We start from the raw sequence: 16,885 nt of genomic DNA, 5'->3' as shown, positions 1-16,885 counted from the left end.
ATTATTTTACCTATTAATAATGCTCTAATATTATTATTTCTTCTTTAAGAGCCTGTTATGAACAATGCATGAGGCATTTTAATAGCTGATTGCCTCTGTAACAAATGTAGTGCAGTGTCATGCAGTAAAAGTGCAATAAAGCACAGCAGATACATTAAAATCATGGCTCAGCATATGTAGAGTTAAGCATGGGAAACACGCATTAGAAACCCAGAAAAAATCATGACACCTAGCTATTCTCTTTATTAAAACCCTCCCCCAATCTGTAGTGCATTTAACATGCTTTGGCACTACAGTCCCACCCCTGTGCTGATTACCTAAACCCCCCAGTCCCCGGTTACATTCCAGTCCCAGAGGTTTGGTGTACTCAGAACCTTGGAAACACCCTTGCCCAATAAGGACGCCCCCCTGTATTCATTGAAGTGGTCAGGCCTAGCCCCTCACAAACCCCCTTGAACAGTAGAAGGACCCCTTTTGTATTTAAATCCCTCTACTGGTGCCTTCAGCGTATATGCATGTACACAGAGGAGCCAGATAGCAGTAAGGACAGCGTTCTGAGAATATAGTAAGGGGCTTGTTGGACTGATACCACCTCCCCAAACCCTAGACCAGCTTCGTTTAGGACTGCATGCTGGAATTTAACTGAAAAGAAAACTCAGGTTTGAATTTGAGAAACTAGGCAGCACTTCTAGTGTCTTCCCTGGGATTACAGGTAAGGTGATAACTATCTCTACGTAGCTACAGTCGCACGGGGAACCCTGTATTCTATGCATCTTCTTGCACACTATTGCAACTGCATGTTAATATCAATCTAATTCTTAATATATTCCTGGAGATGCATAATTTATCTGTATGGATCAAATGGGCATTAATAATGGACAAGGGACCTTATCCATCTTAGACGTGGTTCACCTGCCTTTTTGTACCGTATAGCAGCTGCTTGTGTAATATTACGTGCCAGGCTGCAATGTTGGATTGTGCCTGCCGTTTATTTTCAGTAAATGTGGTGGATACAATGTGTTGTGCTTTTTTTTTTTTTTTTTTTCTTGAAGCAAACCCATGGAAAAGCAGAAGTCTGAGTGTGCTGTTTTTCATTCAAAGCTCCATAGCAGGCATTGTAAAATACAATATAATTCCAGCAGAAGTCCTTAACAGAACTTTAATGTTGCTGTTCTAATTGTACTTTACTTATACAAAACTTTATATGAGCTATACTTTGGTGGGGGTGGGGTGGATAAATTATTAGTGTATAGTGTTGCACTATAGTGTACCTGTCCATTGTAATAAGAATGCTGTTACAGCGATGGAACTAAGTGTATCTTTATCACCCCCTGCCTATTTCTGAAGAACACTACTACAATTAACAATAGAGCTATATTCATAAATCATGTGCGCACCAGTCTGTGCATAGGATTGCAAAACACAGGCACAGTGCTTTACGAATCTGAATGCAGTGCATGATTTAAAAGAACCTTGGCTAACCAGGTACATGCCCTGTGCTCTTTACTAAATGTGTCCTTCAACCTCCTTCTAGTCATTATCTCATGAGAATACCACATCATTCGCTGGGATACAGTGCCATGGCAGCCTTACCACCATGATTAGCTACAAGAGCCTTTTTATTTAATGTATTTCTGTCTTTAGAAACGATTCCCCCAGCCTGGTATAGAGATACAAATTTTAAAAGCATGTGTTTGCAGATGGCATTTCAGTGAGTATCTTTAGAATAATAACGCACAGGTTGAGCACAAAGAACAGCCTGAATGAATACAGCAGAGACTCCAGCTTGAATATAACGCACCTAGGCCAGGGCGAACATACACATTTGCTGGCTTTAGGGGAGTGCTATGGAGTGATCTCAACCACAATGGACAAAACACATAGGGAACATTTTAAAATAAGCGCTCACATATCAACACCAATGTAAAAAAATAATCTATATATTTGCAATCCATGGGTGAAGCTTCCCTTTATGAATATGAACAATAACAGCCAACGCCAACTAATTGCAACACAATGGCTATAACAGCTATTCCATTGTAATTCATATGCTGTACATAGAAGTAGCCTACTGGTGGCAACCCACAAACTAGTCAAATAGCAAGCGTTGGAATATTGGAATCCTCGTGGTTCTATCTAGAATCTTTCAGCTTCATATGGAACCCTCTCTGTAGAACAATGCTTCTTTGTCAACCCAATATAGAAAAAGCTCTAAGGAACCATACAGCTACACAAGACACATATAATGCTTTTATCTTTACACTGAAGAGCTCTGTTCTTTGCACTCATAATTACATTTGGTAATTACCATAGACATCTGACAGCAGAACAGTATTATCTAGGAGTTAATGTCAAGTGCACTTTCCGATTGCAAGTTAATTTATGTGTGACCGAGGGAGGAAGCCTTCTCTCTGGGACTGGGATTAAGAGTCATCCCTCCTCCTTCTCACCCGCTGACCACTCGGGAACGCTTTCCTCTTCTCTAATCTCCCCCGTCTGCTGCTGGCACCGCGCTCTTGCCAGTCCGAGTCCATCTGCTCGGTTGAAAGTGAATTTGCAGGGATTTTCACACTGTCACATTGGACCTCTGCTTGTAGCGTTGAAAAAGAAAGATTGAAAGCAACCAAAGGCTTTAAGTAAAGGGTGGTTCACACTTCAATCACTCAACCAGCACTGAGCTCGAGTCGCCAGGCGTGTGACAGGTTTGCAATCCAAGAGAATTTGAATTTTTTTCAGTTCAATCATCATGCAATATTCAAACACATTTAAGAGTAAAGATTAAAACTAAAATAACAACAGCTGTAAGTGTGTCAAGTGTGAATGGTTGCATTTTACGTGAAGTGTCTCTAATGACTGTGTATTCACGTAGTAATTACTTGGTGAATACATGTGTACTGATACATAATTACAATGTTATTATGCATAGTTACAATGTACTTAACGTGTAAATGTTTTTGCATGATATATGTAAGTGCACAATTGTATCAGAAACGGTTTAGGGTTAGGGTTATATTGAGCAAAACGGTTTACACGCGAAGTACATTGTAACTATGCAAATACTTACAATGTACAAATGGATTTACTAAGTAACTACAAGTGCAAATGGATTTACTAAGTAACTACAATGTAAATACACAATAATTAGAGACACTTCATGTATTATTTATTTCTCAGTGTCTTTTTTTCATGTGAAGCTTCCACAGGGTACTAGAAAGGCAGAGTAATTAATAACAAGGGCTGTTTTGATGCACCTATACTCCATGTTACCGTGTGATTTAATATCCTGTAGCATTTTCCTTAAAGAAACCCTTATGTCTTTACTCTATGAAAGGGGATTTTGTGTATTAAGAGGGTAAAATATTTCAGCCAGCACTGCGCAGAACAGGGTTGCTTTCTGCCTCTGTGCCTGGTGAAGCAGCGGTATTGTAAATGCATGAATCCTGTTGCCAAGCACCTGCACAAAGCGTCCTCAGCTTTAGCTTTATAACAGGCAAGAGACTGTGATGTACAGTGCAGTACGAACTCTAAAAAAAAAAGTGTCTGGTTGGCATCCCTAGAGCCTTGCCTAGTAAAAGCACAATGGAGTGAGAGTGGAGAGAGACTGGTCTCATCAATCGCGTCCGAGTTGCTGTAACGTAATAACTGGAGACTGTAAAAAAAAAAAAAAAAAAAATACTTTTCTTTAATTATTGGGAAGTTTTCTTTCACGACGAATCCTTGCAGCATGAGCAAATAAAACCATCGCTGTTGAAGTGTTAATATTTCAAGTGATTCAGAACTGCAGTTTTGTTACTTACTAGATTAGTTTTCTAATGTTAACATCTCAGTTTATACGACTGAAGGCTTTCAGTGGAAATCTAGTGTGAGATCGTAAGCGATTGCAGAACACTGTCTCTTTAAACAGCATGTCAAACCGAAGCTGGCTTTCGATATCTCTTTGATGGGAGTCTGCGTGACTTGAGCAGAGGGGAGACTATCGGGCAGTGATTCATTAGAGAGGTGTCTGAGAGCTCGGCCGAGATGAACCTTGAGGAACGAGGGCAGGGGACTTTCTATAAAGAGACAGACTGCGCGGCTGTCCCTCAGGGACAGGCTGGCTTTGCCTCCGCGGTCCCTGATGCTTTGGAACAATGCGCCTGTCTGCCAGGGTTGTTTTTTTTTTTAGTTCCCTGTTTGCTCTGTACATACAAAAAACTTTTCATTTTTGCCATTTTTATTTTATTTTTGTATTCTACAGTAACACCTCCTCTATCGTGTTATTTGCTTTGTACTGCATCCTTATATAAACTCGTATGCATGTGATCTTTCATATATAGATGTGTGTTTTAGTTTATTTAGTTCCAGTGTATTAAATCCCATGTATTATCTTATGTGAGAAAGACAAGCAACATACTCTTAAGGATAGTGTAAAGTACTGACTGTACTTCAATTCTGATTATTCCTATTAAGTACGACTATAAATCAGAATTAAAGTTAGAATTTATTCCCGGTGTATTGAAATTTATGGAAGAAAAAACACCTCAACCCACAAACTAATCTCTCTCTCTCTCTCTCTCTCTCTCTCTCTCTCTCTCTCTCTCTCTCTCTCTCTCTCTCTCTGAAACTATAATTACAGCAGCTGTAAATCCATTGTCAGTAGAGTCGCACTATTCTAGCAGCTACATGACGGGCTATCATCAGTCATTTATATAAGGACTCAGAGCAGAGACTAGGCAAGTCCCGGGGGCATTACACTAAATAGTTGACCATCTAAAGACCAAGATCAGGGTTTTTATTGGTTCGATAAAATCGATTATAGGTTAAAAGGAAGATCCGGACCAGAATGCACGGACAATTAAGCTGATCAAATAGTACCAGCTACACAGACACGGCTCGCTTTTCTGTTCATTGAACCACGGCCCCAGCATGCTGCAGTTTGACTGTGCTTGCTTCCAACTCCTTACAGGCTTTTCAAACCTTTTAAAAACCTGGAATGGGATACTTCAAAATATACTAGACAGACTGAAGAGAAAACAGGCCTGCTTGAGAGAAACGCGTTTGTAATGTATTTAGCCAGGACCAATATTCAATAGTGCATTCAATATCACACACACACTCACACACACACACACACATACACTGCAGAGCGCTAGAATGTTGCTCCTACATGCCTCAACAAATGGGGCTTTATAAATTGTATGTTTCAGCATACAGACAGACTTGATCCGTTTTTTGATGATGAGCCTTCCCTACAGATAGGCCTACTCCCTTAGAGTGTTTGCTTAATCTCCAGTCAGAGCGAGAGAACAAACCAAATTAATACCACCTCTCATCGTGTTCGGCCTTTAATAAATAAATACAGCTTTTTTTTAACACTGTTATATTTATTGAAACCCCTTGTGGAATAAGAGAATGGGCTAATTAGAATAAGCATAGCTTAATATGATTCTCATTTGTGTTTTGTTTGCACGTTAATGAGTTGCTGCATCACAATGGAACAACACAGTAGAATGCCTGTGTCTCTTTGCACAGGTGTCTGTTACAAATGCTAGATAAGGGCTTAGGAGAGCCGCAGTGAGCGTGAAATTGGATTACAACAAACAACTGAATAGCACAATTTCCATAATAAAGCGCCTACAAGAGCTGTAGGGAGAGTGGCCATGCAATTGCCCTTTATTTATACACCGTGTCTTCACATTTCTAGCAAATCGACTTGCGTCAGATTCTCGCTTGTCAAAGCATGTGCTGGAAAAAAGAACAAAATGAAATGAGTTCTATTGAGACGACAAGATAAATGATCGCAATAATTATAAAAGCACAGGGTCTACAGTAGGCAACTTTAAATGCATATTTTAAGGGCTTTATTGTTTGACAGAAATAAATATTTCAATAAAATAGGTAACACACAGTAACAGTAAGGGTGTGTCCCTTTCTTAGTGTATAAATATGATGCCATGTTAACATGTTGGTAAGCTAGTTTTTAACAGTTAATAAACACAATCAGAGAACCACTGTTAAATTCTCCGAGACCAAAACGATGCCCATAGAAATGCAATACAACTCCCAGCCGTCAGCTAGACAGACCCCCAGGGAATCGTTTAGGAAAGTTTCGTACCTCCACTTGAAATGTGACACAGGGACTGACTTTAACTGTCACCCCTTAAAAAAAAACGCAATGTCCTTGGCTTAGAAGAACATTCTGTGTCTATTCTTCACCTGAGTTTACAGAGCAGTTGAATTCTCACAGCTGATTCTTAGCAATCTGCTATTACAGTCATCATGTGACTGTGCTTCAGTTGCGTTACGAGTCTGGTAACGTTGATCTGTACTGTAAATCCGTTGGTGTTGCACTCTGCACTCAGTAGGCGCACCGCGGACCAATATAATCGTACTGTCTGATGCAATTAGATGTGACACCACAAAAATACATTATAAAGCATTAATAACCTGCTCGTTAATACGTTTGTCATCCTCATTTAAGCATCTGCAAAGGGCTCTTGCAGTTTGTATTAATTACAGCCTGCAGGTGGCTGGCAGTGGAGTTGTGGGAGTACAAATACTGTATCACCCCAGTGCCCGGTGGCGTCAATTAAGAAGGAGCTGTAGACCATCCAGTACAGCTGCATAGGGTTAATGTCTGTCACTGCTCTTTCCACGGACAGGATAAGGACGAGGGAGAGGCACACAATCTTGTTTGGACTGTTTTTCTCATCTAAATTGTTTCGTTAACCTTGGAGGCGCAGTGGTGCTCCTAGACTCCCACAGACGAGAATCTCAGGCGCACACACAATCTTATCTTGTATTACACGTTAACATCAAGAGCCTCTCAAAAGGACCTTCGTTCTAATCTTGAGTTTTCACAATCGACTCTGAAAACACAAATCTCCTACCATTTTGCAACCAATGATTAATTCAAGATTGAGTAGTTTACATTGCGGATGGCGCAAGTCAACCTAGCACAGCAAACACACAAACGCAAGCATTAATTGGCCATCATGAGGTGGTTCTTCCATTACGTGCAAGAGTGAAAAGCTTAGCCTCCGGATTTTTTTTTAGCAACAATTAAAGATAAGCAGAGCTGACAGTCCTGTGTTTCAAAGTAGGTTTTGTCAGCTTTAAGTTATTTATGTCGAAACATGCTAAGGCATTAAAGCAGTAGGTCAGTGCAACACAATACCATCGGTGATAAGATGAGTTCTAGGGATGTGTAGCTCAGAATTGGCATGTGTGTCCAACTCATATTGGGAAACTCAGACACATTTAAAAAAGTAAAATCTTTGGATCAGACTCGAGGGGGGGGGGGGGGGGGGGGGGGGGGGGGGGGGGGGTCTACCGTCTCCTTAAAAAATAGACGTTGTACGTAAGGCGTTAAGGGTGCGACGACGTTTTTAGTGCGCGATGTAGTTATTAATCGCGCCAAAGGGAGGGCTCCTGACAAAAAAGCATATATATATATATATATATATATATATATATATATATATGGAATGAAGTTTGTATTAAAACTACAAAGATTTTTTAAATCCTTTTAGAAAGAGTATATTTCCTCAGGAAAAGCATTGCGTGCAGAATGCTGTTTTGCCCGTTTGTCGGCCTCTCTGCAGAGTATTCCAGGAAGTCATGGGTTCACACCATGGTGCACACTGCAGTCATTTGAGAAATAAGATTACTCCCCCACTCGCGGCTTCACAAATGGTTTGCCTTTCTTTCTCTTTAATTCTTAATAAACAGATGCGAGTGTTTAAGTCGTCTTCAGGGTTCCAGAGATAGCAGGTGGGGGAAATAGGGAATTGTGAAAGTGAAAAGGTTACAAATAAGCCTGGAGACAGAAACAGAAACACCCATTCTCACATTCTTCATCCTTTAATTGAGAATAACTGAAGAACCCTACCGCTGAATAATGCGTCCTATACACTAATGCAGACAAACCTTTTATTTTCTGATATCCAGTCTGTATAATTATTTATAAGCATAAATATTGTCCAACTTCCGAAACGAGCTCCCTAATTAGAGGTACTCAGTTGATTGCTTGTTACTGTTCTTCCTCATCCTCTGTCCGGGTTCCAGCTTGAAGCTTCACCCTATTAAAACATTTACCATTGGTTGTGGACCACACTGCACAGAAACTCAACAGCTCCCTCTTCTCCTAAGCTTTTGTCTTGAATAATAAAGCATGGTCCTACCTGATTCATCTTGCTAATGCCTTTGTAATTTTATTTTTATATACTAAATAAGAACTTGGCCCACAAAACATTATCACTTTTCTCTGTATTGATTTGATTCTATAACACCCGGTATAGGACAATTTAATATAGTTGAAGATTCTTAGAACTGCCGTCCCTTCTTAAATGCAATGCTGTGATAATATTCACTGCACACTATGCACAGTTGCTGGGGAAGAACCTGTCCTGCTTATTGAAACTTTAATCATATCATTGTATCTTTAAACAATTGTTTCAAGAGAGCTCTGGTAGCCATTATTCATCAGATTTGATTCTTTGTGACAGAGACAATGATTAATAGTGCTGTTTCTCTCCTGCAGCTGTGTGTGTGTGTGTGTGTGTGTGTGTGTGTGTGTGTGTGTGTGTGTGTGTGTGTGTGTGTGTTTTATTACATCAGAAGGCAGTGGAAGAGGGTACCAGTTTTTTGACTGACAGACTCCACTGTCGCACCACAAGAACAGTGTGGCTTTATTCTTATGGGGCTCTAGACTCTGCAACGACGGCCAGCTTTCTATAATAATAAAGTAGGGGGGCACTCACTGACCCCGCCACCTTAACACTAACTTTAAAAAAACAGGATAATAGAGGCAGGATAACAAAAATATTAGCAGGGTATTGGTGCCAAAATGGCGCACAGCTATTGTATTGTGTGAGTTACTGATGCTGAGTTTTGGCGAGACGATACTGAAAGAGCTAGGAGCTCTTAAAATAAACACATCCCCTGGGCCGGATGAGATCCTCCCAATAGTACTCAAAGAAATGAAAGAAGTTATTTACAAACTGCTAACCAAGATCATGCAACAGTCTCTTGACACAGGGGTTGTACCGACAGAATGGAAAATTGCAAACGTAATACCGATCCACAAAAAGGGAAACAAAGCTGAACCAGGTAACTACAGACCAGTAAGCCTGACTTCTATTATATGCAAACTTATGGAAACTATAATAAGATCCAAAATGGAAAATTACCTATATGGTAACAGTATCCTGGGAGACAGTCAACATGGTTTTAGGAAAGGGAGATCGTGTCTAACTAACCTGCTTGATTTTTTTGAGGATGCAACATCGATAATGAATAATTGCAAAGCATATGTCATGGTTTATTTAGATTTCCAGAAAGCTTTTGACAAAGTCCTGCATAAAAGATTAATTCTCAAACTGAACGCAGTTGGGATTCAAGGAAACACATGTACATGGATTAGGGAGTGGTTAACATGTAGAAAACAGAAAGTGCTGATTAGAGGAGTGACCTCAGAATGGAGTATAGTAACCAATGGAGTACCATAGGGATCAGTATTAGGTTCTCCGCTATTCCTAATCTACAAATGAATAGTAAAGCAAAAATATGCATTACATTATAAATTCGTTTTATATGCAGACAGGCTAAAATAATTGAATCTATTCAGTCTTGAACAAAGAAGACTATACAACGACCTAATTCAAGCATTCAAAATTCTAAAAGGTATTGACAATGTCGACCCAAGGGACTTTTTCGACCTGAAAAAAGAAACAAGGACCAGGGGTCACCAATGGAAACTAGACAAAAGGGCATTCAGAACAGAAAATAGGAGGCACTTTTTTACACAGAGAATTGTGAGGGTCTGGAATCAACTCCCCAGTAATGTTGTTGAAGCTGACACCCTGGGATCCTTCAAGAAGCTGCTTGATGAGATTTTGGGATCAATAAGCTACTAACAATCAAACGAGCAAGATGGGCTGAATGGCCTCCTCTAGTTTGTAAACTTTCTTATGTTCTTATGGTCTTATATGAATCCTTCCCACAGAAATGTATTACCCATAAATTATTAAGCAATTGTAGTTACTTCGTAAATACATGCGTACTTACACATCATTACAATGTTACAATGCAGGCCTACTTAATGTGTAAATCTTTCTGCAGTGATATAACCCTAACCCCTAGTGTGTACAATGGTAGATGTGAGTGTTCTGTTAGTGCGGCAATGGCTATAGGAAAAAAATGGACTGAGTTCAGACTGAGTTCGTTTATGTGTTATATTATGTATGATGTATTATATTGTAGTGTGCTGATATATATATATATATATATATATATATATATGTGTGTGTGTGTGTGTGTGTGTGTGTGTGTGTGTGTGTGTGTGTGTGTGTTCTCTACTGCTACCTAATACTTCATATTACTTCATATTAGCTGCTCATGTATAGTTTACTTTGAGTTGCTGTGATCACAGGTTTTTGAAGATTCGGATCAGTATGAATTAAAGACTGCTAAATGACAAGCTTGGTTTTTTCTCGCCCAAACTATGCTGTATTATTAACAGTCGACGCTGTTATAATAGTGGAAAACACTACTGGAGGTTTTGAGTCAATTGTTGATTCTCATAACATTGATAGATATTGACAAGACTCTCCTGATAAGACTTGCACAACAGTGAGTGTGTATATATATATATAAATTATAAACTCATAAAAGATGGAAAAGACAATGTAAACAAACTTGTTGGTAAACAAAGTAATTGCTGTGAAGTGTTTGGGATTAAAAACTAAAGGTGGGTTAATGAATACCCTGGTAAATAGAGACGGTGTGTTAAATAAGGGAGATTTAAAGTAATTCAATCTGGTTTAAAATAAATGCTTGTTATTGTGCAGAGACAATTAGGGCCATGTGGAAGCTACTGGAGTCAGGGCTGGGCTCCAGTTCAATTAATTATTCAATTTATGTCTTGTCAATTGTCTTTAACAATGTAATTGTTTAGCATTTATAAACTCTGTGTTTGTGGGTGTTGGACAAGGGAGACTGTGAGGAGTTTGGTTAGTGACTGGGAGTGTGAACAGAGGAAAGAATTTGCTATTGAGTTACTGGTAAATGAACACTGAAACAGGATTGTGAATTGATTTTGACGACAGGGAACAGGCTTACACTATCACTATCACCATCACTCTCTATCTATCTATCTATCTATCTATCTATCTATCTATCTATATATATATATATATATATATATATATATATATATATAATATATATATATATGTGTGTGTGTGTGTGTGTGTGTGTATTAGATAACACTTTGCAAAGGATCCATTTGCAAAGTCAAAAATAACAGTGCTAACAAGCTATGAAGGGACTGTTGGAATAACTTGTAATTGGTGCTCCCTGCTGTAAAGTTAAAGACAGTGTGGACTGTTACAGCTTTAATGAGCTGTAATGCTCTCTGTCTGTGAGTCTGTGGCCTGCGTGGGGTCGGCTTTTCATGTGTGAAGTGTGAAATACTGCAGTTTAATGGAGGATGGCTTTTTGGAGGTATGCGTGAGCCTGGTTGAACTTTCACCTTCCCTGCTCATCTGAATTCATTATTCTCTTTGAAGATCTAGCAAATTGAGTTACATGTGAGCTTCTTAAAATACACAGAGGCAGTCAATCAAACTGATCGCAAGTCAAGGCTGCAAAACAGAAACCTTCAAACAGCTTTTTATATATGAATTAGGAGTTGTAATTGAGTAATTATTCATTGATTAATCACCCCTGTGGGCATAGATTGATGAAAACAATATCGATAGATTAATCAAGTCTTCCTGGGTGCGGTATGAAAAAATGGGGCACGAAAAAGGAAATCTTGAAAAATGGCGGCGGTTCTGCGGGTCAAAACTGTGTAGTCCCCTTAAAATGAATCATTCAAATCACTGAGAGAGAGATCCACAGTCTATGAGTGACAACTGCTACTGAAAAAAAAAAACATTTTGAGGCATGAACAAGTTTCAATAAATCCCCACTGCTGTCCCATAGCCACAGAAACCATGACAGGGAAGTAAGTGGTTTGCATTCCTGCTGGGGGTAAAATCATGCTACCTGAATGTTAGCTATGAGGGAGGAACCCAGACAAGAGGTGCTGTATGAAATCCACTTGGGCAACGCACAGGCGCCTGCTCTCTTCAGTTGCCTAGCAACAGTGGTTTACATTAAGGATGTGTGATGAGCCTGGCTCTATTGCATTGTGGTTAAGACGATGTTCGCTTGTGGTGTGCGGGGTCGTCTGTTCGCGCCCAGCCTCTGCCCTGTTACACCCTCCTTCTTATATTGATGCCCAGGTAATGCAGCAGAAATATTTTCATTGGGCTTATTTTTTATTGTCTAGGAAAACTGTTTTGCTAGAGCATGCTTTTTGTTCTTTCTGTCCAGCGGAATGGACTTTCTTAGCTGAGTTCGTAGAATCATGCTATATTTTCTCACTCAGGCCTGGGGTTCAGGTACAGCAGTGGATCAATTTTCCCTGTGACCAGATAGCCGCCAAAAGTGGGCATAATCAGTCTGATGTTCAGCAAAAAGCTAAACTCAAGAGCCGACATAGCTAGTCATGCAGTTCTTGAATGCAAACCGCAATGGACACTCTCTACTACCCATTAATGGGTATCAGGTAGCCAGTCTGGCTTGGAATAGTCACTGCACTTCCAGAAAGTGAAAGAAGAGGGCGAGGGCTGTGTTACAAATCCACAAGGTCACCTTCTGCCTTTGAGCTTGAGAAAGAACATATTGTCCTCTGCCTATTACACCCCTTATCCAGACAGATGGAGCTTAGTTCTTTTCTTGGGTTTTTGGCCAAAATGCTCACCTGCCTGTAAGCTAAAACCCCAGGAGTCATCTTAGTAGAAGCCCAGGGAAAGTGACATAGAAGAAACAGTTGACAGAACCTGAAATAAATCCTTGAATAAATCTTCAGAATGCTGGAGACACTGGAAGGCACGTTTGGCCATTTACAAAGCTTGGCATTAAGCCAGGTTTTTTTTTTTTTTTTCCAGAGTAAGAAGAGAACAGCATTCCAGTTCACTGATCCTGTAAAGTATGTTAATAAGATAATAATCTACCTGCCTGTGTAATGTACCCAGGCGATGAGGGGAGGGTTGGTGTTAAAACTGTACATTCTTACACTGATTGATATTTGGTGCAGGGCCACATCTGTGGTCAAATCTTTTGCTTTTCATATCTGCTAATGACCTTTATTAAGAAGGTAAACAAAGTCCTTGGATCTGGTCTGCTGGTTTATGATGAAATAGTGCCACCTAGTGCATGGCTAAGGATGGGAGCTCTGCATTCTTACTGGACCAGTGATACAGAACAGCGGTGTTTCAGCTCAAATCACTACCTAAACACACAATGATAATAAGTTTCCTGTTCATATCACAGCAGGTCGTTACGGTATTGCTGGAGAACATGGGTTATATTTGTGAAGTTTTTCATACAGTACAAATATGATATTTTTTATAAGTGTACTGTAAAGTTTGTGTAATAATTGTTGATGCGCAATAAGTGGGTTCAAAAAACGTTTCTTGGAAGAGTACACGGCATCAGGAGGTGTGCATAGGCAGCTGTTTAGTCTTGCTTACAAGTCTCACTCACATTTTTCTCTCATTCCCACCTCCTGTATCCCCTACATGAAGGTCAATCCCCGATCAAGATATGGGAACCCTAACTGTCCAAATTCAAAAATGCTTTAATTCAAACCTGTGATTTGAAGGCATGGACACACATTTCAAACAACTAATACAAATGACTTATTTGCTCTCCTACAAAAGAAATAAATAAGGCTTTCTTGATGTAAACATATATTTCTTTTTTACAGTCACAATGGTTCAAAAACCCTTATATCCCATATATATGCAGCTAATCCCTTGCTGGAGCCAGCATGTACTGTACAGCTAACATTTTTTTTCTTTTGGTCTCTTTTTTTTGTTCAGTTAAGATGATGTCCCCAACCCTTCAGCTACTAATTGGATTGCTCTGCCATGTGACAAGCCCTCTGATTCTCAGCCACGTAGCCGCAGAAACCACCGAGCTGAGATCTGCCTTCTCCGTGGCCAGGACCAGTAGCATGGAGGGAGGCCCCAAGATGGTCATCACCTTCGACAAGGTCTACGTCAACATCGGCCACGACTTCGACCCCAAAACCGGGCTCTTCCGCTGCAGGGTCCCCGGGGCTTACTATTTCTCCTTCACGGTGGGCAAGTTCCCCAGGAAGAACCTCTCGGTGATGCTGATGAAAAACAAGAATGAGGTGCAGGTGATCGTGTACGACGAGCACCACGGCAAGGACAGGAAGGTGCAGAGCCAGAGTGCCATGCTGCAGCTGGAGTTTGGTGACACGGTGTGGCTGCGCTTGCATGGGGACCCAAAATACGCCCTCTACAGCAACACGGGCCCATACACTACCTTCAACGGATACCTCATCTACCCCGACACCTATCCTTACTTGGGGAACAGTCTGAGTGACCAAGATGCAGCTGATCAGCAGTCAAGCCATGCCTCCGATATCGAGGTTACTGCTGGAAATAAAGACTACGCTCAAAAGGAGGATCGTATGCTCTCTGATCAGCCAACGGCAGTGGTGGAAGAGGAAGAAGGAGAGGAGAATGACCTCAGATCTGCTTTCTCAGTGGCCAAGAGTCAGAGTGTCTTGGGAGAGGACCAGGACATATTTCAGCACAAGCCCATGACGTTCGACACGGATTTCGTGAACATCGGGGCCGACTTCAACACCAGCGCGGGTGAGTTCACCTGCCGTGTCCCTGGCGCTTACTACTTCTCCTTTACGATCGGGAAGCTCCCGCACAAGACCATGTCGGTGAAGCTCATGAAAAACCACCTGGAAGTCCAGGCTATGATATACGATGACAGCAGTTCCAAGAGGAGGGAAATGCAGAGCCAGAGCCTGATGCTTGCCCTGAAGAAAGGGGACACAGTCTGGCTCTACAGCCACCAGCACGACGGCTTCGGGGCATACAGCAACCACGGAAAGTACATCACATTCACGGGATTCCTCGTCTACCCGGAGCAGAGACAGAAAAACTAAATCAGATTCCTTGAGATTAAAACAAACCTGTTATTTATGAAAAAAATGAAAGTGTGTCCGATGTGAGCTTTTTTTTTGTTTGTTTTGCATTGTTTTGGGTTTGTTTTGTTTTTAATACAGAAGCATGTTAAAGACATCCCAGATGGCAGTTATTAAGATGTTTTTTTTTTTGTTTCTCCCGAAATAAGTGGCGTATTATGATGAGCATGCTTAACAAACGTGACGCTAAGACTGACCGGAAGTGGGTTTTTTTTTTTCGCCATTAATGCTGATCATCCAGAATTCTGTAAAGCATTGCAAAGCAGTGTCTTTCAACAAAAGTGAAAAATGTCCCAGATTAGCTGTTTTTCCATCCTTACATGATTTGCCTGGCTCCTAACTTTACCAAATCCTTGGGATTCTCTTGTTCTTAAATGCTGTGTTTGTATAAAACTGAAATACGTTTCAATTATTCTAAACCTTTGAGTCGTTCACTTGTTGTAGAATTATCTTGCAAAATGCCTAAAGATCAATTCCATCGTGATTAGACATTGATCAGGATTGCCCAAGCTAGACTGACAGTAAGATGAGATGCAGCCTCATACTCATTCTAGTACCCAATTGAGGAGAAATAATGTCTCAGCCTCTACCTGACAGGTGCATAATCCTCATGTTATTTATTCAGGGTCTGTAGATGATTTCAGTGCAGGCTCCTTTCAGGGTCTGTAGATGATTTCAATGCAGGCTCCTTTTCCGAAATGAGACTGCCTTGAAAGAAATAGATTTACCCCTTCACACATCATCACCAGTGTTCAGGCACTAGGAGTGTGTCTACATGCAGGGTGCTCGCTCAATGAAGTTTAAAATACTGTTATTAAATAGTTTACTGGAAGCTGTATTATAAGCAATGCCGTCATTTTCTTTAATAACTACTTAAGAAAAAAGTTATTTATTTTGGCACTCAATGTGGAGTAAATGCTGTGCTTTATTAAATAACTGGGGACTGCTTCTATAGGAAGGGGAAATATTATATCATGGTGTATGTGCTATTTGGGTAATCTGTACTTTTATTATTACATGGTCATGCACTAAAATGGATAATGCATTTTGTAAGAGCTGTTCATTGCAAAATGTACAAGCATTTGAAGAGTTCCTTTTTAAACTGCTAAATTCTGACTGTGTAAATGAGATTTCAAATAAAGCTGACAAAGGTAAATGTCTTTTTCTTCATTTTGTTTTCGTTTAAGTTTCTATTCTCCCACTGTCATAATTAAGAGGCAAACATAATGATTTTGTTTTGATCATGAGAGAGAGAGGCTGCTACTTAGGTGGACGTATCATGTTGTTTTATGAATGAGTTCTCAGAACCGTCCCGCAATCCACTCCAGCAATCCACAACGCTCCGAATAAAGCACTGAAAATGCATACCTTTGTTCCTCCTGCCACCGCTCTGGAGTCAGGCCCCCTAACTCTATTTACAAAGGTCTACGAGCTTGGCATTCACCAGACGAACAGAGCGCTAAGCTAATTATAAGTTTCATATTTCTGAACCCTACATTATAAAATATAAGCATGCTTTCTGTCGTGTTTTGTTTTGACTTCCAATTTTAATTGAGCTGAAAAAGCAAATCCTAATTAAAACACTAGGATAGTTTCCAAGACAGTCATCATTGTGTGTTGTTTGTTCAGTAACTCCAGCAGCGCAGAAATGACTGCTGTCAGTGGATTGGAATTTGGAAGATTTCAGATGCCTCAGAAATCTTTTTATCTGCTGAAATTGAAAACGGCATGGGACACAATACAGTGCCTCTGTGCAGCAGCTACTTGTAGATCATCATTGTTCCAGGCTATCCTCAGTATGGTGTACAATAAGCTCATTTG

At 40.3% G+C, this 16,885-nt stretch overlaps 1 protein-coding gene across 3 annotated transcripts; it reads left to right on the top strand.

Annotated features, from left to right (window-relative positions):
* The first annotated feature begins 499 nt into the window (after nt 1–499).
* LOC121330346 (complement C1q tumor necrosis factor-related protein 4-like) lies at nt 500–15,195 on the top strand. 3 transcript variants are annotated; one of them, XM_041276801.1, is made up of 2 exons: nt 500–712; nt 13,914–15,195. In XM_041276801.1, exon 2 carries the CDS (start codon nt 13,919–13,921, stop codon nt 15,023–15,025), a length of 1,107 nt encoding a protein of 368 aa, XP_041132735.1. In that variant the 5' UTR covers nt 500–712; nt 13,914–13,918; the 3' UTR covers nt 15,026–15,195. The 3 variants fall into 3 exon arrangements, with proteins under 3 accessions (XP_041132735.1, XP_041132736.1, XP_041132737.1); XM_041276802.1 differs by lacking the exon at nt 500–712 and adding an exon at nt 2,549–2,702; XM_041276803.1 differs by lacking the exon at nt 500–712 and adding an exon at nt 12,995–13,018.
* The last annotated feature ends 1,690 nt before the right edge of the window (nt 15,196–16,885 follow it).

The sequence above is a fragment of the Polyodon spathula genome, chromosome 17 (assembly GCF_017654505.1).
Source record: "Polyodon spathula isolate WHYD16114869_AA chromosome 17, ASM1765450v1, whole genome shotgun sequence".
Taxonomy (NCBI): Eukaryota; Metazoa; Chordata; class Actinopteri; order Acipenseriformes; family Polyodontidae; genus Polyodon; species Polyodon spathula.
Note: the sequence above shows the minus strand (reverse complement) of the source record. Positions and strands in the feature narration are given on the sequence as shown.